The 23,628-nt window shown below is 37.7% G+C and overlaps 1 protein-coding gene across 1 annotated transcript in view; it reads right to left on the bottom strand.

The window, feature by feature from the left end:
- lrrc1 (leucine rich repeat containing 1) overlaps positions 1-20,185 on the bottom strand; it is a 42,688-nt gene extending 22,503 nt beyond the window's left edge. The window contains exons 1-2 of the mRNA XM_066678954.1: positions 19,457-20,185; positions 2,067-2,184 (exon numbers count right to left, since the gene is read on the bottom strand). Coding sequence (XP_066535051.1) covers positions 2,067-2,184; positions 19,457-19,615 — 277 coding nt within the window. The 5' untranslated portion in view covers positions 19,616-20,185. The remainder of the gene's footprint in view (positions 1-2,066; positions 2,185-19,456) is intronic.
- Between the last annotated feature and the right edge of the window lie 3,443 nt (positions 20,186-23,628).

Below are 23,628 nucleotides of genomic sequence, written 5' to 3'. Positions count from 1 at the left end.
TGGTATTTCTGTGATAGACAAAGTGAAGGGTTGCCATGTGAGAAAACACAGAACAAATTAGGCAACACACACACTGTGCTAGTGTAATTAAACTGGCAGGGATGAGATGTTGAAAGCCGTATTTTAGAGAAGGGATGTACTTCCCTGCAGGGATTTTAAAGCCCAGTCTCCTATGTCCAGAGAAACTGATAGACCACTTTGCTTTGCATGCACAGTTTAAAAGCCTTTATTTAATTCATTCTAGCCTGTAAAAATATTTTATATATGATGGTTATCCTCAGTCCCAGAGTTGCAATTAAAGTGTGTGAAGCAGCAATGGTTATTGCCATAACAAACCAACATCACCATAAGAAGATTTTAGGAATTACATATAGAATACCTTTATATATCAATTATTGCCAACCTACGAAGACATACAATACTGTATTTATTCATTGTTCTAAGCCTATACAAGAAAGATAATCATTATTATCATTATTAGTACTGAAAACCCAATCCGACTGCTTTAATATTGAGTATCAGCCGATACCAAGTCCCGATCCGATACTTAGATTTTCCTAGTTAGTACTGTTGCACAGTGCACACTTCAAGTAAACTCAGCCCAGTGTATCTGCTTGACACGGAATTTCTCATCAAGAAAGAAACTGCCTGCATCCAAGCTACTGCTTAATTTTTATTTTTTTTAATAAAAAGTAAGCAAATGGTGTCTTTACCAATGGCTCATATATAAATATGTGAAATTGTGCTTTTATGGTCATTGTACAACACTTCAATGAAATTTGAATTCTGCATTCAACCCATTTAGCAGTGAACACCCACACGCAAACACACTAATGGTTAAAAGCAAGAAAGAGAAAGTAAGAGAGGGAAAGAGAAAGAGAAAGAAAGAGAAAAAAGAGAGAAAGAGGAAAAAAAAGAAAAACACACACACACACTCTCCCAGATTAGGTGCGCTGCAAAAGTGCACTTCAGCCATAAATTTTCCTTCAGGTTTTGGGGAACGAACCAGAGAGCTTAAGTTCCAAAGACATTCTCCATGTCTAACCAGCACCATTCAGAACAACCGTTCCTATGAAAGAGAATAATACAGCTCGGGTCCACACGAGGCTCTGGGTTTTAACCATTTTCGATTGGCTCTCTTTCTTCTCTGTTGTCATTTTCAGTACATTTAATCAGTGCACATTTCTTTGTGCTTGTTTTGCACCATTTAATCTCATATTTGTGCTCTCAGATAAACATGGGTCTAGCACTGTGATTGGAGAGACTCTGATGATGAAACATGACAATACTTGGATGTCCAAACACTGTATGTAGAAGCAACAAATCAAATTCTTTTATCCAATATTTTCAGACTTAAGCAGCACAAGTGAAATTGTTTATTTTCACATTTTGTGGGTTGGAAGGAGCTGTAGATAACCAAATTAATGTGCTAATGCACTGAACAAGTGTGTTTTTCCATAATATATTCTCATTAAAAACCAAAGGCTTTGTATGTGTTTTTTGCCCCATTTTAAATTTCTCATATCGCATGATAATAAATGTGGCTTTGTAAGGGTGCATTTTTTTTGGTAAATTCCTAGAAGGGAGATTAGTTATATATTTGTCCCTTAATAATCAACAGAAAGGCAACAATTTGTACTGCAGACACACTATTTCTCTTTTTTTCTTCCTATCCCACTGACTAACAGGTCACTACATTGTTCATGCTAGCATTCCAAAGTTTGTAATCTCTTTAACAACTTAAAATACAATTGCTCGTTAGATTTCGCTGCCATTCTGTTCATTTGATTAGAACATTTTTCTCAATGTTTTTCACTCATTAGAAAAATCACATAACCCTGTTCATCAATGTAGACATATCCACAGTTTCTTCACTTTTTATAGCTTTATAATAGTTATTTGAACTTTGTGCACCAGATGTGAAGTGTAAACACACACACTAACAGGCAAATTACCAACTGTTGGACAGTGAGTTTTAAGATACACTGTCTGAATCACACAACCACATTATCACACAGGAAGCTTAAATGTAGATTAAAGATCAGAACCGAAATGAACATGGTTACCATTGCGTGAGACGTCCAGCTCCACAAGCTGCATGAAGTTAGCTATCTCTGGGGGAAGTCTCTGGATCTCATTGTCACTGAGTCCGAGTTTTCTTAACTTCACCAGCTGAAAAAATTGCTGAAAAACAGAAAGTGAACATTAGTTATGGCATGAGAGTGGAGATGTTGGTAGAGGCAAACTATTTATTTCTAGTCTTTAAAACTCAAAATTTTGCACCAGCACATGTTGGTGGGTCATGCCTCTAACGCAGCAGGTAGTGTCACAATCACACAGCTCCAAGGACCTGGAGGTTGTGGGTTCGAATCCCACTCCGGGTGACTGTCTGTGAGGAGTTTGGTGTGTTCTCTTTGTGTCCACACGGGTTTCCTCTGGGTGCTCCGGTTTCCCCCCACAGTCCAAAAACACACATTGACAGGTGGAATGTCCGTAGGTGTGACTGTGTGAGTGAATGTGTGCGTCTTGCCCTGTGAAGAACTGGCGCCCCTCCAGGGTGTGTTCCTGCCTTGCGCCTCATGATTCCAAGTAGGCTCTGGACCCACCGCGACCCTGAACTGGATAAGCGGTTACAGATAATGAATGAATAGATTAATTAATTGGTTATTAACGCCTCTAATAGGAACAAAATATATTGGCCAAAAAATTACAGACATCTGCTTATTCAACAGCGTCTTATCAAATAAAGATGTTCACAATTGCTGCAGTAACAGTTCTTACTTCTCTGCCGAAGCTTAAGGTGTTTTTGGGCAACATTCCTGATGGCATTTAGCCATGTGCACATCAGAATAATCATGAACTAATGTTGAATTATTAGTTCTGGACTACCACCTTTCCAATTTATTCCAAATAATTTCCAAACAATTCCCTTGTAAATTTTTATTTAAAGTATTAAAATGCACCAAATATAATATTATTCAGTGGCATTATGTTTACATTTATTTATTAAACAGAGATGCAAGATGCAATGCAACTGACAGAGGGAAATGGCTACACAGAGTAAAAAATTGCAAACATAAAACACTGTTTGCATATCCACACTAATCACACTTAGCGCTGACTAAAGAGAAACCTCTGTAATTAAGTAGTATTTCCTCATTTCCTAAATAAAAACAAGAGACAAGAATCATACATATTACCAACTATGAAATGGTAGGAGTCTCTGTGTATACAGTTCTTCATTACCCTTTCAAAGTCCTCCTCTATCTCTCCTGTTTTAACACTCCTGCTTAAGCTTATCAGATAACTTTCATGTGTGAGAACACCACATTAGGGTGTGTTGAAGATGTAGTCTGCAGCGCTGTTATATTTTTAAGAATCAAGATATGATATTTTAGCCATTCCATATTTAATCAATAGTTATTGCCTTCCTTCTTCCGCAAAGAAAGAAACCTGATATCAATCTTGATCTCAATATTTAATCACAAAAGACAAGTAAGAAATAAGAAGTAGCAATAAGAAACATAAAATAAAATTCAATATTTCACATACTCTACTGCCTAAATTCAGTTACCCAATATTGATCATATCATATTGAGATTATATATATATAGGTACACTATGCTACGTATAATACATACTATTAATCTATATTATTGCTATACAATGTACTATTGAGAATGGTCTGGTAGGTTTTTATGGGAGTTTTTCTGGCCATGTAAAACATTTTTACGTGCTTCTGTCACATGTCACATGCATCTCTGAAAAAGGATCTGGCACCTTTTCCTGTTACCTGAGCAAATGTGACATTCCTAATAGAGCTAAATAGAAATGACAGCTCCTGCATACATGGAGATATCAAAACGGCAAACTTAGCCTTCATCTGCTCACTCACCCGTTATCAAACCAAAGAAACGAAGAACTAGTCCAGGATCAACATTGGACTTTAGAAATGTGGCTAGAGCTTTGTGACCTGAAAGGATTTAAAAGTGACACTGAGCTGACGTTTTTCTTGCTGGATATTGTATTTTATTTTTTTATGACTGGCAACAAAAAGAGTAAGCCAGGCTATCGATGCTGTGGATATTGTTACCGGTAACTTAATGTACCTTAGTTACAGTGTGGGAGAGTACAATTGATGAGCAACTGATGATCCTTAAGGTCGCACTGGGTTTCTGGCTCATAGTACGTTAGCTAAATATTTAATAAAGTGCAAGGAACAAATTACAGCCAAGTTAGAACAATTGTCATTTAGCTTGAAAGGAAGATCATAAAGCACATATATGTATATACATGCTTTAACGGAGCTTGCTACGGTAATGTACACTTCTCTCAGCTAAAATGCTCTTTGCTGCTGATAGCATGATTTAACACATGTCAACTTCAGTTGGAAAGCATGTAGATTTTGTAAGAAGACGCAATTTAAATTTAAATCAAATCGTAAACTGTGGGCTAATGCAAATATCCAATATCTTTTATGAACATGTGCTGAGGAAATCACATAAATACTTATAAAATGAAGAAGGACAAATCCATCTGAATGGTTTAGCATTATAAAGAAATTTACTTTTCAATATTATTACAACATGAAGTAGGCTGTAATGTAATCAAATGCAGATATTTTAGAGCATATGTCCAGCCTCGCCTATCCATTCTGCACTATCTGAACACAAATATATTTACATTTAGAGTATTTAGCAGATCTTGAGCGACTCAGCGACCAATTCCATATGACCCCTATATCATCTGCCATCTAGCATCTCTTCTGTAAATTAGAAATAATTTTGTCACTCATATCTCACTCAGAGGTTTAATTTGAAGGGCCAGTTTAAAAACCAAGTTTAGAAGACAGTAGTACTAGTGGTCCTATAACTTCAGGACAGACAGGTCTATCCACAAGCCTTCCAGCATCAATAAAAATATTTTCAGCATCCAGTGTCCGCTGGACGTGTACCATAAGAAGGAACAGAAGGAGAATTTAAAATATGCATTATCACAAAGCAATCTGCCAATTAGTCACTGCCAGTTCCTCAAGATGATAAACTGGGTAAACATGACAGTCCTCAATCAAAGAACATTAGACCTGAACAAAAATTATGAAAACAATACAAAAAACCTGCAGATGGATGCAATCAATTCGCTTTCCAAAAACAGGCAATTAGGAATGTCCAGTGGCCTGGCAAAAACAGTTCAGTGTATTCCCTACCTCTGATGTAATCAACCATTCATCTCTCTCAGCCTGCCCTACTTGTATGATTCCTCCCTGCACTGACTAGCACCACGAGATCACAGACTGAACACTGCATGCTAACCGGCAACTTCAAACTGACCTTTAATGTGGATGAATATAAGTAATTGTGAGGGAAGATGCGCTTGTTTATCAGCAAGAAATCTTCATAAGCCTTTCGGGATCAGACTTGTCTTGATAAGAGCAAATACCACAGCTTAGACTTTTGTTGAATTAACTGGCAAACAGGTCTACAAGGATTCATAAAGCCTTTAAGAACTACACACACACACACACAAAACCTTAAATTCCAAAGCACAGGCACACTTGGAGAAACTTTGTGATTTGTAATTACAAAAACTTATTTGGCTTGTATTTTAAGTAGTTCTTAGTCAGGTATTTGTTCTTGTTTAACTAGCCTAATCAAAAACTCAAGTGACTCATTCATTGTAATTTGCTTTGTCTTCATGTTTTTTGAGGTGTTATGGGGAAGACTGCTACAAGAAACTGATCAAGGCCATGTGCATACATCACACCTCCAGCAAACTGTAACCTGTCAAACAAAATCTCATATAATCCAGAAGATTCAAAGCCACAGTTACTCTTAAAATCCACTGACAGCTTTGTGCCACTAACGTGCCAACAACGCTAAGGCAGAGGTGACGAGTTATTTTTCTAGTACTCGTTTTATTATTGGAATTTTGTAACATCTTGTATGTTCAAAGTACAGTGCATTCATTTTCTTACGATGATGGTTGGGAGTAAGGGTGGGTGAAATGGCCCTAAAAGAATACCATGATTTTCTTTAGCCTACCATCTATTTTGTCTCATATTGGTTTAAGTTTTCTGTTTATATGAATACACAAAATGTTCTGCTAATTAGTTTTATGGTAAATGAGTTTGCAATATTATTTTATACAAAATCTGAATTTTGGTAACCTGTTGTTTAAAAAAATAACCAAATGTTTGCAGATTTTTTGTATGGTTCTATTGAAATGTTCAAAATAGTTATATTTATGGTAAAACTTAACTGAAGCATTATTTTGTTGTAATATTATGTTCTTGAAATTATGCAATAGCCATATGACAAAGTTAGTGTCAACTGTCTGCTTGGTTAGAGTTAAAACAATAACCATTAAGTTCTTGTAGTATTTTTGACTTTCCTCAAACTCAACTAGATGGTGAAACAGTTTAGTTGTGTTTCCCCGTTTATATTTGTTAAATGCATCTTGCATATCTTACATTTTTTTCATACATCTTTTATGTCCAAACCACCTCCACACAACACACAGCAGCACAAAACTCTAAGTTGGTGCATATTCCAAGTTAAAATATGAATGTGTGAATTACTCCAACATTACCACTTCACTGTGCAGTATACAGTTGCTAGTAAAAATTAATTGAGTTGTGTGTGTTTCATGAGCAGAGTCAAAATAAACCCAGTAAATTTAAGCTGCAGGGCTGGAGATTAGTTGCATATTTATAAAGCAAGATCCGAATTCTAAATGAGGACAAAGTGTAGAGTTAGACTACGCTAGGTCTGAGCAACATAATTGCGATATAATTGGATAAACAATAGATTTATAATATTAATGCATGTATTATAAAACTTTACAATAGTAAAATATTTCAGAAAATAATATAACTGCACATTATGCAAATTACCAGTGTTGGACAAAGCACACAAACCATGTACTTTAACTAAAGTACAGATATTCAGGGTAAAATATTACTCCAGTAAAAAGTAGAAGTCCTCGTTGTAGATCTCCACTTGAGAAAATGTACAAAAGGCTCAGGATTAACACATTGTAGGTGAAAAGACGCTAGTGTCACTCTTGGTTCCCCAGTCTTTTAATAAATTGTCATTAGTCTGACATGGATGAACACAGCAGAAATGGCCAAAGATTAAATACAATGAATAATGATGTATCAACTATTACACGCACCCAAGTTGCTGCCCTTCCAAGCCAACAGAGGTCTCTGTCTCCTGAATATTAAGCCCAATTTATGCTTCTCTGTTGAATCTATGCCATAGACAGCGCAGCCTGATGCTCACTTCCACAGAAATGCTACAGAGTCTATGCCGACCAACGACTGTTGATTGGTCTGCAGTCAGGCGAACATGGTTCAAGTTGCTCATGTCAAGGAGTCCTGAAATACAAACTCCTCTACACTACACTCCCTAAATAGTACACTTTAAAGATTCCTAACACTAAAACCACTACATTGTGTATTACATAGGGTTTAATATGATGTTTGAAATTCAGCCCTAGTTGTTTGGCAGTGTAATTGCAGAGCGACGCAGACACGAACCTAGTGCTGGGCGATAAAACGGTATTGATTTTTTTTTTCATGATTAATTTTAGCTTGATAACAATGATAAGCTTTGATAAGCTTTTGATAACGTAAACAACACTATAACATGTATAATTCAAGTATTTGTGTGTATGTAATAAATACATATATTATTTATATGTATATTATTATAATTATATGGCTTCCTGTTCCCTCTGTGGTTTGGGGTGTATTTTGTCAGGAATGTCTTCCCCGTCACAGAAACGTTCCCTCGCATGCAGGGAGAATGCGATGGCAGCGAGTTTGGCACACTCTTGACCAGGTGGGTTTTTTTGTTTTTCCACTCAAAGTGTGTTTCCCTCCCAAGAAATATTTTTCCATTTGCGAGAGCACTGTTTATTGCCTGACGTGTTTTTCCCCCTGACATGAAGTAATTTTCGTCACTTGTGAATTTTGAATGGGATCCGACGCCATAGATCAGACTGCATCTCTTAAACACAGCCAATAAATAAACTCTCCCAAGTGCAGAACTGTTCCCACCTTGCACTCAGTAATTCTAGGTAGGCTCCGGACCCAAAGCGACCCTGAACTGGATAAGAGATTACAGACAATCAATGAATGAAAGTGTGAAACTGAAAACGTTCTAGCTTTCCCACTGTTACGAGCACTATTCTAAGCCTTCTAATGTGTTAAGTGCAAAATCTTTCTGCTTATATAGTATAGTAATATACATTTGAACAAAGTCTGAGCTGGTTTTGCCATTCTGAGACACCTGTTTCTATAACAGGTTACGGTTTTATTTTTCTGACTTTTTGCATGATACACGTTTATTTCCCTGTACTGATATTTGGGTTTTGGAATATCTCTTCTGGCTTTAACATCGCTTATGTATTTTGTTTAGTAAATCTCCAACTGACTCTGACCCCCGGTGAGTGATTTGTGACATCTACAGATCCATAAACCGTGTAAATGAATGAATACTAGTTACTGATGAACACAGTCAAATACTAAACCGTAGAAATAATTTTGTTAATTCATAATGGTTCTAAGAACTTAGTGTTTATTTACAGTGTCAATTTCGCACAACAGTTGAAATTTTGTCTTTATTACTGGTTTTAGACAGAGAAACATTTTCACTTTAGTTCAGTGACTGTGTTCATCCATCTCCTAGCAACAGTGCCGATGTGTGTTGCACGGAGAGTTGTGTGGCACAGGGAGATTTGTTCAGACATGAAATTTTTACCCACAAAAATCAAAAGGAACAGCAGATTTTCATAATGTGGAGTAAAAAGATATTTGACTTCGAAATGTAGTGCAGTTAAAGCAAAAATCCCCCAAAAGATTTCACTAGACCTATGTAAATTTACATTTTGATTATCCTGCCTAGATAATGAAAAACCTGATACACTGTCCTGTGTCATGAATAAATTTTTAAAACATAAAGATCTCCACAGTTCAGTGGAAAGGCTTGCTCCGGAGGCTAAAAACGATACAGTTAACAAGGTCTAAATCCAAACAGATCCATTTCATGACCATTTCTGTCTTCTGTCTTTATGTCTGTGTTTATGTTGCCAGCTGATGCTAATCAGCTAGTTAGATTTTTGGCTCATCAAACTGAACTTACAGTCACTACACTGCCCTCTTATTTGGCAGTTGCAAACACTTTAATGACCTTATTTAGCATGAGGCAGAGTATGGTCTCCTCTGCGTAATGTGAGGTATCATTAATTTTAATAGTATGCTAAAAGCTAAAGTAGCTTGAGGCTAAAATCTCCAGACATATCACTGCACTACTGGGGAGAAGGGAAAAAAAACACAAATATTAAAAATAAATAAATAAATAAAATCACACCAGGTATCCACACCATGGATCATTGCGTGGCATTATATTCCTGCTTGATGCCCTTAGTCAGGACTGTGCATGTTCTAATAAACACTGCCAAACTGGATAAAAACAAATCCTTAAAAAGGACTGGTGTGCTTGCCAGTTACTTCCTTTACTCACTTCACAGAGTTCAAGAGGCAACAGAAGGCTAAGGTGATTGGCTGTTTGATTGTCACTTGCAGTGTTGTCCATTATGAAGGGATCTGATAGGCTATTTGAGAGTCTGTGTGGGAGCGTTCATAAAGCCAAACACTGGGTATTTGCTAAGTTTATTCCTGGCAGTTTACATTTAAAGCATTTAAGTGAAACTATTGAACATTCTTTCAAGCATTTTTTGTTTTATTGTTCCATAATAAATTATTGTTCCATAAAAGTATCGAATTTACCAATTCATTACGAACACTGGCTGCCTGCTTGACTCAACAATTTCCAGTCAATCACTAAGTTAGTCAACTGTACTTACCATCTTACCATCTGTGTAATACTGTACGATTACATCCTACGCTCGGTGATAGCAAAGTTAAAACGTTGAGTAACAATAGTGCTGGGCGATAAAACAATATCGATTTATTTTGTGATACAATGAAAAGCTTTGGGTAATAGAGCTCAATAAGCCTTCATTTCTATTCCTGGTCAGCACAGCCAGCTGCACGCCTTTTTTTTTTTTTTTTTTGCATTTATGTGGAGCTGGGGTAGGACAAATTGCTCGATTTTCTGATTGGGTTATGGTTTTGGTTAGTTTGCAACAGAAATAGAAATGCACATCAAGTAAATGCCCCCAGATTGAGCGGATGAATACATTTGTATAATTCACACGTGTCAAAAGCAGTTAAAAACGACTATGCGCACTAGCCTCCTATAATACATTTTCATGAACAAGAATGTCAGTATGTTGTAATATGGATAATATGTAACTACGTCCAGTGGAATGGTATGGCAATATTATTTTAGTTAGTTTTAGCAGATGTGCCTTTAACTCTCTCTATACATGTTTAGAAAGCGTCATGTGTGGAACATGGACTTGGACATACCACTGTTACAAGTTCTACCATTATTTAATGAGATGCTTCAAAAAACTAATTACTAAAGAAAAATAAAGAATGAATTGAGTTCAATATCAAAGCCACCATCATATAGTGACAATACAGATCATTTCGACTGTGTATTAGCAACATGAGTTTTCAGGCTTAAAGTCTCTTTTATACTCCTGTGTAAAATAGAAACATCAGATTTGACAACTGCCAGTTGAGATCATTGGACATATTCCGGTTGTGAAATCAAACACCTGGAGAACATATACTAGAATGTATATCAGATGCTTCACATCAACTATACTTTAAAATAACCACACATTTTAGGCCTGTGTAACTAAATCCCACTGAGCATTGCGACCATCTGTGCTCAAAGAACAGTGCAATGAGTGTCGGTGAAAAATGTTACTCATCCTGTTCTTCATGCCCTCCAAGCAAATTGTTAAGTCTCCCCAGACGGCCAAGACACAAACAACAAAGGACCATGACAACAGCACGTGGATGACATGAGACACACTGTAGTTTTTTTTTGTTTTTGTTTTTTTAACGAAGTCTTGCAGTTTTCAAGAAACACATGAACTGGGATTATTCATAAAAAAAAAAAAAAAAAGAGAAGTCACAGGTAACTGAGAAAGTCACGGGGAACAGACATGGAAAATCAGGTAAGAGTATGATATGAGAAGCCAGCACTAACAAACACTGAACCTGTTCGCCCTGTTACTTCCTCTCGTTTTGGTGCCAAGCCTCTCTCACCCCTCCTCCACCACACTGGCTGCAAGTGACAAGCATACATTAACCTTTTAACCTCCTCTGTCAATATTTGGAGCTTGATTGGGATCCGCTCCATTTGAAATAGGCCAACAGCAGAGCAAATAAAACTGTCCGTAGCTGACCTGATAGTCAGTTGGAAAATCTGCAACAGCCAAAATAAGCTTTCTATGAAAATACATTATTGTTTTTCTACTTTAATGTCAAATGCTCTTCACAGTTCAGCAAAGAACAGAAGCAGATGTAGCATTAGTGTTATGCCACGCTAACTGGAAACATCAGCTGCTGCTCATGTGTAGCTTATTTATACCTAAAATATAATTTAGTCATATTTATTAAATTATTCTCAAACTAGGAAAACATGACTTGGGCTTTTATGTTAGCATAAACATAGGTGGTGTTGTGACATCAGAATAACCTCAAGATTAGGAAAACACACGTTTACAACATTCATAGTTAATGTGATTATTCTTCAATGATTCCATAAAGAACCATTTTCGCTAATAAATTAAATTGGTAAAGTACTTTTACATCAACTGAAGGTTCTTTAAACCTTCCACATGTTCTTCACACTCACACATCTCTAACAACTTGGTCCTTTATGACCCCTAAAGTGGTTATTCTATGACATTGCTCAAAGAACCCTTTGCAGCACTTTTACTTTTAAGATCCAAATAACTGATGATTGAAGAACTTGAGCATTTGCTGAGAAAGGTTATGCAAAGCCAAATATGAATGATATGTAATGTAAAATATACTTTACAGGATATATTTTTCATAGTCTCTCAAAAGATACTTTATCACAGTTTTGAACATCAAATGTTTTATTTGTATTTTTTTATTTAACATTACACTTATATAGCACCTATCTAGAAACACAAGGACGCCTTACAATCAACACATTTAATCCACACACATGGACGAGACACGCTAGCCAAACACGGACAGCGTACTCTCAACCAGGAACGACCGTCCACCTGGAGGACTGCATCAGACACTAGGGTTTCACCCAGAATAGAGTGCCAATCCACATCTGGGCACACACACATTCACTCACAAACATACAGACATTCATTCACATACACTCTCATTCACTCACACCAGCACAGGTATTAGAGAAGCCAATTCACCTACCCTCCATGTCTTTGAACTGTGGGAGGAAACCACAGACCTCGGAGGAAACCCACGCAGTCACAGGGAGAACATGAAACTCCACCAAGATGGGACTTGAACCCAAGATCCCAGTGCTGAGAAGTGAACGTGCTAATCAATAAGCCACCATGTCGCCTTTTGTCTAAAATGTAGGCTACATCTAAAATGTAGATGACCAGAAGGTTGCTGGTTCAATCCTTGGAGATGGCAGGACATGACTGTCAATTCCTCTGTGTGTAAGCACAGTGGCCAATAAAATGATTCAGATTCTATTTCTAATTAATAAAGGCAAGGCTGCATTCTACCCATATTCAGTCCCTCCAGGGGTTTAAAAAGAAAAACACCACCACCCTGCTCATTGGAACAACCAACCCCAACACCACCACACACACATTCAGGCTTGCCATCATTGAAGCCCTTATAAGATTGAAGCCTAAATCAGCTTGACATGCTAAAACACAGCCTAGCACTAACAGAAAAGCATTTTAAAAGCTGAATTAAAATAATATTATTTTGTGCAAAGCTTCAAAATTTCCTCTGCATCTGTCAGAACACATATATAAAGTATCATTCAATTTTAAGTTCTGTGATTTATTTTTTGTCATATAATCCAAGCCTAAGTACAACTTTAGCCAGCTCAAGAACCTTCAAAAGCATCAGCCTTTCAAGATCAATAAGGGGATAATGTGTGATTCGATGGAACCAGGAACCATCTTTGACCTAATCACAGTGAAAACTTGTCAAATTCCTAAACACTCAGGGGTGTTACAGGAGTGACTACAGGAGTGACTACCTTTTGGTCTTATAGCTTGCACTCCTAACAACTTCAAATTAACAGTTTCATTAACTCATCCTGGAAAACTGCAGCAGTCTGGCTGGGGAAGAGAGACAGACACATCGCCAGGAATGACAGCAATTCTGTTAAGCAATAGCAAACATTCCAGCTTATCTAAAGAATTCATGTAAAGCTTGATCTAAATGTCACAGGTCTTCTGGAAAACATGCTCCTTAGAGGAACTGTTGTCTGTTTTCTCCATGTACAGCTTTACAGACGGCTAAAATGAAAGAAGTAATCTAGGGATACGATTAATAGAGCAACTAGCAGGGGAAAAAAAAAATATATATAAGGCAAGTACTACAATAATTGACAAATGTTAAAAGGTATAAGAGCAGAAATAATATACATATATAGGGGTATGTGCACTATGTACAAATCTGCAGATTCTAGTTTAGATTACTGAATATGCAGTACAGAGAAATGTAACATTAACATTGATATGCATAAACAATTAATGGTACAATTAATGAATGCAGACATTTTACCAAAGTAACCTAGCAATGTCTAAATATTTCAAGATCAGTGCTGCCATTTTAAAAAGCTTTACAAATTGAGATTTTATATAAATAAATGACCGCAACAGCCTGAAGAGGACACAGCATAATAGGTCTTCCACTCTTAAATGATTCCACTAATATAAGTGACTTCCACTATTAAATGATTAAAAGCTGCAATTCTGAACAGTGCCAGAGTGCCCGTTAAGAGAATGCATGAGATGTGGCCAGAAGACTTTCAATTTCACAAGTTTCAAGTTTCCACAAGCAGAATAATTAGGAGCTCTCTGCATTCATTCAACCACATATTTTTAAATTAAAAAAAAGAAGAAAAAAAGTTGAGAGTTGCATGTAAATAAAAATAAATTACATTATCTTAACCACTTGTGATATTGATGTGATTTTCTTTTAATCCAAAACCCCAGATTCCAAATGCTTTCTTTCTCTAGAAGACATATGATGAATTCCAAGGTATAGCGTTGTCTTGAGGCTAAAATACGCACTGAGGATAAAATAACGATCGTTGTTACTGCTTGCTCTAAGACATGCAGGGCAGCAGCTGTGTTGACATGCTTTCAGGAGAAATCTTCAGGACATTACGAAAATTATTATTTTATTTAATTTTTTTTTTTTTACCCCACTTGAAGCACAGGTTATATGTCTACAAACATCAAAACACACACATCTCTGACTTTATTAAAGGATTAATTAAAAATGATTGTGATGAGGACAAGGTAACCAGCACCATGCTCAGATATACTGTTATATTTGTACCACAGTGTTTGCAAGCTGGTTACACGTATAAAACCTGGAATACCCATTGCAGAAATGATTTAAACATCACAGTAAAGACACTGCTGTGACTTTTACACAACTGCTTTCAGCCACTCCTGAATCAGGCTACTGACCACTAAAGATTTGTGTTGTCGCTGATTAAATCTGATGAAATGGGAAATAAAATAGACAGTCTGTTACTGTCATTGTGATCAGAAGCCTCCAGGCTTCCACTGATCTGGAAGGCTCCTCCTATCTGAGATCAGTTCACTGAGCCAGGCTTGAGATTTGATTATTTACATGCCAGGGAACACTGTAAGCAGCCCCTGGGGTCTATTTAACAGCACTGCATGCAAGATTTAGCATTATCACTGCAACACAGGGTGAAAGCTATATGGGCTGGTGAAGTTATTCACAAAAAGTCCCCCACTTTTGTGAATTCAAATACATTTTCACTGGTACAGTAGGTTAGAAGGCCAAACATTGGTAGGATCCATTCTACAATTCCTCTGAAATCAATGTCATTAATAAAAATAGCGTTTTCTGGTAGGCTTCAGAAAGGCTTTATAATTCACGTAGGATAAATTGAGTGAGGAATCCTTTGCGTTCAAACACTTCATTTGTTATTGAACACAAAATCTGTGATAAAGCAAGTCTGTCCAATGCTGGGTTGGGCTTTACAGCCATCTAGCAATTTCATTTGATGTTTTTCTGTGTAAATTATGGTACAATCAATGAGGGCAGCCATGGCATAAAGGTTGGGGAAGCCATCTTGAGAATGAAAGGCCATTTTTCCACCCTCCAAATTCACACCTGAAGTACCCTTGAACAAGACACCTACCTGACACCTAGATTATAATATTGCTGCCCACTGCTCCAGGTGCATACATCCACTGCCCCTAATCAACAGTGTGTGTGGGGTTCGGGTGTCACTGCCATGAACGGGATAGACGCATAACCCAAATGTTGTTATACAGCTATGCAAAGATGATAACAGCACATTATTCAGTTTACTCTACTGAATGTTTGTGTCCACTATGAATAGTGTACATTCAAGTAGCTGAGTTCACCTGTTTAAAGGGATGTCTACACACTTTTGGACTTATCGTGTATATCATTTAAACTATGCAGAAAGAAAATAAGCTCATTTACAGAGACAATGTTCACATACCTGTTCAACAACAGAATATACAACACATACTTAAATTAACAAACCGAAACTGTCTCTATTCTCAGCCTTAGACCCGACAGTACGTTTTACTGACCCAAATCCCATAACTGTATCCACAGTCAGACAGAGATAATGCCCGCTAGACATTTTAAATCAGTAGAAACTAAAAATAAAAGATTAACCAAAACACCTTAGTTTTGGTTAAAAAAAAAAGGGGGGGGGGGCTTGGTATAAAAGCTCTGCTCGTGCCCTTTGAAGTTCCTGACATTTTTTTCCCAACAGCATCAACACCTAAATCCATCAGGTGGTTCTAATACTTTCCTAAAGCTTCATTCATCATATGCAGTATGCCTTGTTAAATATTGTTTGCGATGAAAATAGCCTGTATTGCTGTATATAGAATCTCCCATAAGGTATCAAACTGTGTCAGGTTTTAATATTCTACAAAAAAGTGTTGCAGATTGAACACTAACAACAGTATCCTCCATTTTGAAATAAAGTCTAATTTAGGTGAATTGCAGATTTCACACCAGTGCTAGCAACCTAAACCTTGAGGAAGGTTGGAGGTCATAAAGCCACCTTAAAATTAAGAAATAAATAAATATATTAAAGATTAAAGAAAAAGTAATCACTGCCCGGTTAAACTGTGTTGCCCCTTTTACATGCCCACTGGATTAATGTTGTTATGTAACATAATATGACTATTACACATACTCTCACTCCATACAACACACTGTAACATTAGTGGTCTCCAGTCCCCAGGGATCCACTTATCCTAGTGATAATTGTAGTTATACATATATACATATACATTGTAGTTATATATATATATATATACATACACATACACATATAGACTGGCTTCCCTGCCTAGGAAGAAAAACATGTTACACAAGTAAGAGTCCGCAGGAAAGATTCCTAACGCTATATTCACCTTCTGCCTGAGCAAGATTTTAGTGCAGGTGTTCTAGATAAGCATGTCTGCATCACATGCATTACTTCTACATTCTTGACCACTTGAAAGCAGACTAATCAATAATGTCTCCTTAATACATTTTTCTGTCAATATCATGACTCTCAAAGCCATAGCACATACACGGAAGTAACTTCTAATTCAGCACGGCAGGAAACACCACTGGCAAGTCATATAAAAGCTGCAGTTGTGTAACGCACACAGCAAAAACAGTGACTGTACCTGCCCCAATCTGCACTTCTCAGGCTGCCTGAAACTGCTGCAGGTGAGCTGTGGTATTTTCTGGTACCACACAACAGCCCCTGAATGTGTTCCATTCATTGCTAACAAACAGTTGTTCTGATGTGAACAAAGCTTCCATTGGCAGCAAAACAGACTGGCATCTTCTGCCCCCCTAACACTGCCCCTGCCCTCCTCTCCCACTCTGTACTTTTTCTAGGGATGAGCAATGCCACAAATTATTTGAGATAGCAAGTTAAGATGCCAAAATAAATCATGATGCTGATACTGTCAAAATAAAAAATATTTTTAAAAAATTAACCACAAATGTGTAACTCAACAAGTAATTGCAATGATATTCATATAAGAGTTCACTGCTTAAGAAACACATCCATGTGGCGATCCACTTGAGTAAATGCAGAATGGGCAGGGGCAAGTTCAGGAACTACGGAAAGCATTTTGAGGGTAAGAGGTTGTAATAAAAATAAATATACGAGTCAAAAACTATGAATTAAAACTACTATTAAATTCAAAACTGGCTGATGTCTTATAGTTAGCAATGGCAAAAAGAAAGAGGCATAATTCATGGAATCATTTAATCCTTCATTGGGATTTGAAAGTACTGTGAAATTTGCTATTTTATGCCCTGACAATAATTAATTTAGTAGTAGTGCCACGTTTTAACACTGATATAAAAATTACCACAACATATTTAATTAAATCCAATTAATAATTAAGACTAATTGTGTTTATTTTTTTTAAAAGAAACTTGCTGTTAGCCTTTTCAAGGGCCATGTTATAGAAGCTCACATTTACAGATATTCCTTTGGGAACCCGAAACTCCTACCAGTTTCATTCTCATTTAAAAGAACAGGCACTGAAACCTGTTCTGAACGGGGCTGTTTAGAAATGGAAGAATGTTGCTGTGTTGATTCTTGTCTTAACTTTGAGTAAAGCATTTTAAAGATGCTTCATTAAAATCACAGAGAACTGTATTAACTTGTGGAAAAAAAGGAATAGGTCCCATTTAAGTATGGACAACACCCATGAAAGTGGTGAGCAACAGGATGATGCTTCTGTGTTATCATGATAAACTTTGTTATCTTCAAAAATAAAAAAATGTGCCTCTCTGAGTACACTGGGGATATCATCTGTCTATGATTGTGGGGAAACATTGTTCTCTGGTTTGTTTATATTCAGACGCTCTGTGCCTTTTAAGGTAGAATGGTAAGTTTGAGGGGTGGGGGGTGGGGGATAGGAGTAGGAATAAAGCAATATCCACATCTCTATTCATGCTTTCCAACATTCGGATTTACAGATACTGGGGCTTTGTAAAAACATTAGAACAGTTTTAAACACAGACTAGAGAGCAGCAAATGGTGAGAAAACATCCTCAGAATATTCAAAGTGTTCTTTTATGGATTTAGTGTAACTATTAAACAAGGATCACTGTCTGCAGATTTTTATATTTATGAATATACAAAAGAGTGTCATGTTCCACTAATACAATTGTAACAATTTACATTTAATATAAAGAAAAAGGTCTACCACAACAGGGCCACAAATGCTGGTGTTGTTTAAAAATAACTGTAAACTATTAACAGTGATAAGATGTATTGAGTTTATCCAATACAGGTTGCTAAACCCACTCATCATATTTTTAGAGCACATTTTCCCAACTAAAGGGTTTGGGCTTATCCATTAAACCGTGGGTTAACTGAGGGAGTGTCTTCCATTTTCCAGAATAAGAGTATATGTGTTTAGCTGTAAGTAATGCATAGGATGCCAACTGTGACTGGGTACACTTTAAACATAGATGTAGCACTGAGACACCCAAAATGCCTAAAAAGGTTTCTTGTTCCACACAGACATTTAATAAAAAAAGAGAACAATGTTCATATCCACCCAGAAATCCAGCAGTGGAGAACAAACCGTAAAGCAATGGAAAATGTAAACGTCAGTTTGGTTACATTTATTTGATATTTAGAAAGCACTTGGTTTATTTTTCCTTATTTATTATCTCCCTTGTGTAACAGATCCTATGTACTGTTATTAATCCCTCCTGTCGTGAGTAATTAAAACTCATCTCTGTTCATCATAAGTACATGTTTGGAAGTTATTTTGCATCAATTTATAAAAATTAAATAATAATAATATCTCTACACCTTTGCTTTCATTCATGATGCACAGATCTAGTCAAATGCAATTAGTCCCCACTTCCATGTTTTCTTGCCCTGCAGCAACTCTACTGCAGCTTAAGAGCACCACCCCACAGGTGTACAGGATTGGGGCCTTGGGTTTGTGACGTCAGAAACCCTTGCTGTATGAATCTGCCCGTTTGAAACTGTTTCAAAGCAGAAATGCTCAGCCACAGTGCTGACTGATCGTTTTGAGAAGGGGTCGTTTCTATTATTATTATTATAATAGCCTATTTAGATGTGGCACTAGTTAAAGGTGCAAGCGGTGTGTATTAAATGTCCTGAAGTAGTATCGTAATGGGTTACGTTTGGCCATATAGCTAGCCCAGCCGTAATCCTTGATATCTGGATAATGATAAAACACCGTCAGGTGTCCCGCGTCCCACCTGTAGGTCCCCCTCCCTCCCTCTTTCTCGGAGTTGTTCTCTTACCTTGGGCAAGTCTCGAAGCTGGTTGGCATCGAGTAGCAGTTCCTCCAGACTGCGGCTGTACCGGTAGATCTCCTCGGGCACGTACAGCAGCGAGCAGTGTCGTTTATCGACCGATTCGACGTGACGGTTACACCGCCACAGCGGGATACAGTTAAACATCCCACAGCCGAGAACACTACACCGGGCCGGGGAAACGCGGACAGAGAGGAGAAGAGGGGAGAAAACCGAAATTAAACACGCAGCAGCCGGACTGCTATGGTATTAATGCCCCGCTCCTGACTCCGCTCGCTCTACGAGGGGAGTTAAACACAGAGTTTCGCCTTTAGAGTAGCCTTACACGAGCCGCAAATAAACAAGTGAACAAACCAACACGCAAACAAGGAGCAGCCGATCTGAGCGAAGTAACTTAACGAGCTCCAGGGCGAGCTCTCACACACAGCGCGGACAAACATGAGCCTCAGTCCCGCTCACAGTCACTCCTCTCCGTTACGAGCAATCGAGCCTCCGTTAACGTGAGCGTTACACACTTTTCAAACTGTTCTCCCCCCGCTCCTCCAGCCTCTCCTCGTCATTACAGCCACGTCTTCCCTCATCCGTCGACTAAAACCCCATATCGTCTTCTCCCTCGAGTATCCCGATGTTCACATCGTCCGTTTCGGTTCGGTTTCTTATATTTTCTCAATCCACTTTATTTCCTCTTGGTCCAGTTTTCTGACCCGGAACACTCACTCTCTCATTCCACAGCTGACGTCAGGGCCCCTCCCTCGCCTGCCTCCTCCCCTTTAGTAGGAGAATAGGCGACCGTTGGAAAAGCTACGGGGCGTGTCCCAAACCGCGTACGACAACACATCAAATAGAGCGCGAAGAACACTACACCCAAATAGATATGCGTCCTTGAAGTCTTGTGGGTGTAGTGCAGTTGTATGTGTTTTGGAACGCAGGGAAACTTGGGAACTAAATTCCTCTCACCGTCACTTTGTTCAAGTTTTACAATTCGGGGTTAGATAGCTACTCAACTGTATAAATGTACTTCTGAGGTCATGCTGTACGGTAAATCACGAAAAACGTGCAAATGGTACTTAGTCAAGGAGTTGTGAGCTAAATTTAGGGGTTAAAGAACACTGCACCACTATAAGTGTATTCAATTAAATGTTGTAGCTATGTATAGTGAAGTAATTCGTGAATTAGAAAGCAGCCCAAGTTTTACAGGCGTGGAAATGATCTTCCTATGCTGGCCTGAGTAACACCACTAATTACAATAATGTGACCACAGCTTAGCCATTTTCTTTTGTTACCTACTAATAATTGTTATAACAGGTCATATCCTACATTAATGATTGATCCATTTCATAGTTACATTTTGCAAATGGTGCCTATATTTACAGTTTGCGACCTTATTTTGACCTCTAAGTAACACTATATGGCATAACAATAACTTAGCATTGTTTAGGTAGATAGATGTTTTATTAATGATTTCTCAGTTAAACTGGATAAAAGAAGGTAAAGAGTGTGAGGTGCCCCATATCTTGTAGTTTTAGGCATTCCTATTGTCTTTGTTTTCTAAGTAAAAAAATTAGTAGTCTTTAAATGTTTTACCAAATATAAAACTGTTTTCCTTTAAGCTCTTTTCCTTACCACATGGAGTTTCCAATAGAAAATATTTTGAGAACAACTTCCTGAGAGATTAAGATGGGCCTGATGAATCTGTGTAAACATGATAATGTTTTGTCCAGGGAATAGGAAGAGTGCAGAGTACAAATAAACTCAAAGGCTACAGCAAACCAGTGAGGTTAGATTTGGCACGTTTTGTTAATTAGGATATTTTCAAATATTTCACGAGTTCAGTAGTCCAAAAATATAGTTTGAGTTGATATATCCTGAAAGTAAGGTGGCCTGAGTGGAACTATACTTAAATGACTTGGGAGTATTAGGGAAAGCCAAACTTTTCAGCCACAAATGGGATGTCCAGAGGGCTGCAATGTTCCACAAGGATGAATTCCAAGACACTGAAAAACTAATTCAAACCTCAACTCCTCAAGGTTTGTTCAAGCAAAAAAATTCATTTCAGAGTTTATGGTTTGGCATTAATCCTTCAATGCAGGTAATATGACCACAAGACTTTCCCACAACCAATATGCTAAAACATTACTCTGTACATTTGTGTTATTTTTACTCTCTAACAATGTATATAATGTGATGTCATATATTCTATGTTTATATTCTCATACTTGTTTATAATATTTTTTGGTGCAGCAGTTAGTGTCGCAGTCACACAGCTCCAGGGACCTGGAGGTTGTGGGTTTAAGTCCCACTCCGGGTGACTGTCTGTGAAGAGTTTGGTGTGTTCTCCCCGTGTCTGCGTGGGTTTCCTCCAGGTGCTCTAGTATCCTCCCACAGTCCAAAAACACATGATGGTAGGTGGACTGGTTACTCAAAAAGTAACCATAGGTTTGAGTGAATGTGTGTGTGTGTGTGTGTGTGTGTGTCTGTGTTGCCCTGTTAAGGACTGGCGCCCCCTCCAGGGTGTATTCCCGTCTTGCACCTCATGATTCCAGGTAGGCTCTGGACACACCGCGACACTGAACTGGATAAGCGGTTACAGATAATGAATGAATATTAACTGTATTAGTTATGCTAATACTGAACAATGCTTCTGATACAGGTGCATCTCAATAAATTAGAATATCGTTTAAAAGTTAATTTTATTTCAGTAATTCAATTATAAAAGTTTAACTCATAAATTAATTACAATCAGTGATCTATTTCAAGAGGTTATTTCTTTTAATGTTGATGATTATGACTTACAGCCAATGAAAACCCAAAAGTTATTATCTCGGAAAATTAGAATATTATTTAAGTTCGATTTTGGCCTACTGAAAACTATGTTCAGTATATGCGCTCAATACATGGTCGGGACTCCTTTTGCATGAATTATGGCATCAATACAGTATGGCATAGAAACAATAAGCCCGTGGCACTGCTGAGGTGTTATGGAAGCCCAGGCTGCTTCGATAGCAGCCTTCAACTCGTCTGCATTGTTGGGTCTGGTGTCTCTCATCTACCTCTTGACAATACCCTATAGATTCTCTATGGGGTTTAGGTCAGGCGAGTTTGCTAGCCAATCAAGCACAGTTATACTGTGGTTATTAAACCAGGTATGGGTACTTTTGGCAGTGTGCACAGGTACCAAGTCCTGCTGGAAAATGAAATCTGCATCTCTATAAAGCTTGTCAGCAGAGGGAAGCATGAAGTGCTTTAAAATTTCCTGGTAGATGGCTGCACTGACTTTGGACTTGATATAACACATTGGAGCAACACCAGCAGATGACATGGCTCCCCAAATCATCACTGATTGTGGAAACCTCACACTAGACCTCAGGCAGATTGGATTGTGTGCCTCCCCACTCTTCCTCCAGACTCTGGGACCTTGATTTCCAAATGAAATGCAAAATGTACTTCCATCTAAAAAACAAGACTTTGGACCACTGAGCCGCTTGAGCTTCTGTTGTAGCCCGTGTCCTGCATATGTTTGTGTGTGGTGGCTCTTGAAGCACTGACTCCAGCAGCAGTCCACTCCTTGTGAATCTCCCCCAAATTTTTTGAATGGCTTTTTTTTGACAATGGTTATCCTGGTTTCTTGTGCACTTTTTTCTACCACACTTTTCCTTCTACTCAACTTCCCATTAATATGCTTGGACACAGCAGGAGGGTGTCAATGACTGCCTTCTGGACATCTATCAAGTCAGCAGTCTTCCCCATGATTGTGTAGCCTACAGAAACCAGACTAAGGGATTATTATTCTAATTTTCTGAGATATCTTTTGGGTTTTTATTGGCTGTAAGCCATAAACAACATTAAAAGACAAATGCTTGATATAGATCACTCTTTTTGTAATCTGAATTTCACTTTTTTGAATAGAATTACTGTAATAAATACATTTTGGATGATATTCTAAATTGAGATGCACCTCTAGTAGGTGCTAACTGCTTTTCGTTGCCCCTGTGATACTGCCCACCCTGCATAAAAAATAAATATTTCACCCTGCATATATAGCTTAATCATATTGAGTATGTTTAAAATAGACTTGCTTTTAGTGGTTCCTGGTATGCCTTGAATTTAAAAGTTTTCATGATCCTTGTTTTTGGTTACACGGAGTGATGAACAGTATTTTG

This window comes from Hoplias malabaricus, chromosome 8, assembly GCF_029633855.1.
Source record: "Hoplias malabaricus isolate fHopMal1 chromosome 8, fHopMal1.hap1, whole genome shotgun sequence".
Taxonomy (NCBI): Eukaryota; Metazoa; Chordata; class Actinopteri; order Characiformes; family Erythrinidae; genus Hoplias; species Hoplias malabaricus.
This window is presented reverse-complemented; position numbering and strand designations above follow the sequence as displayed.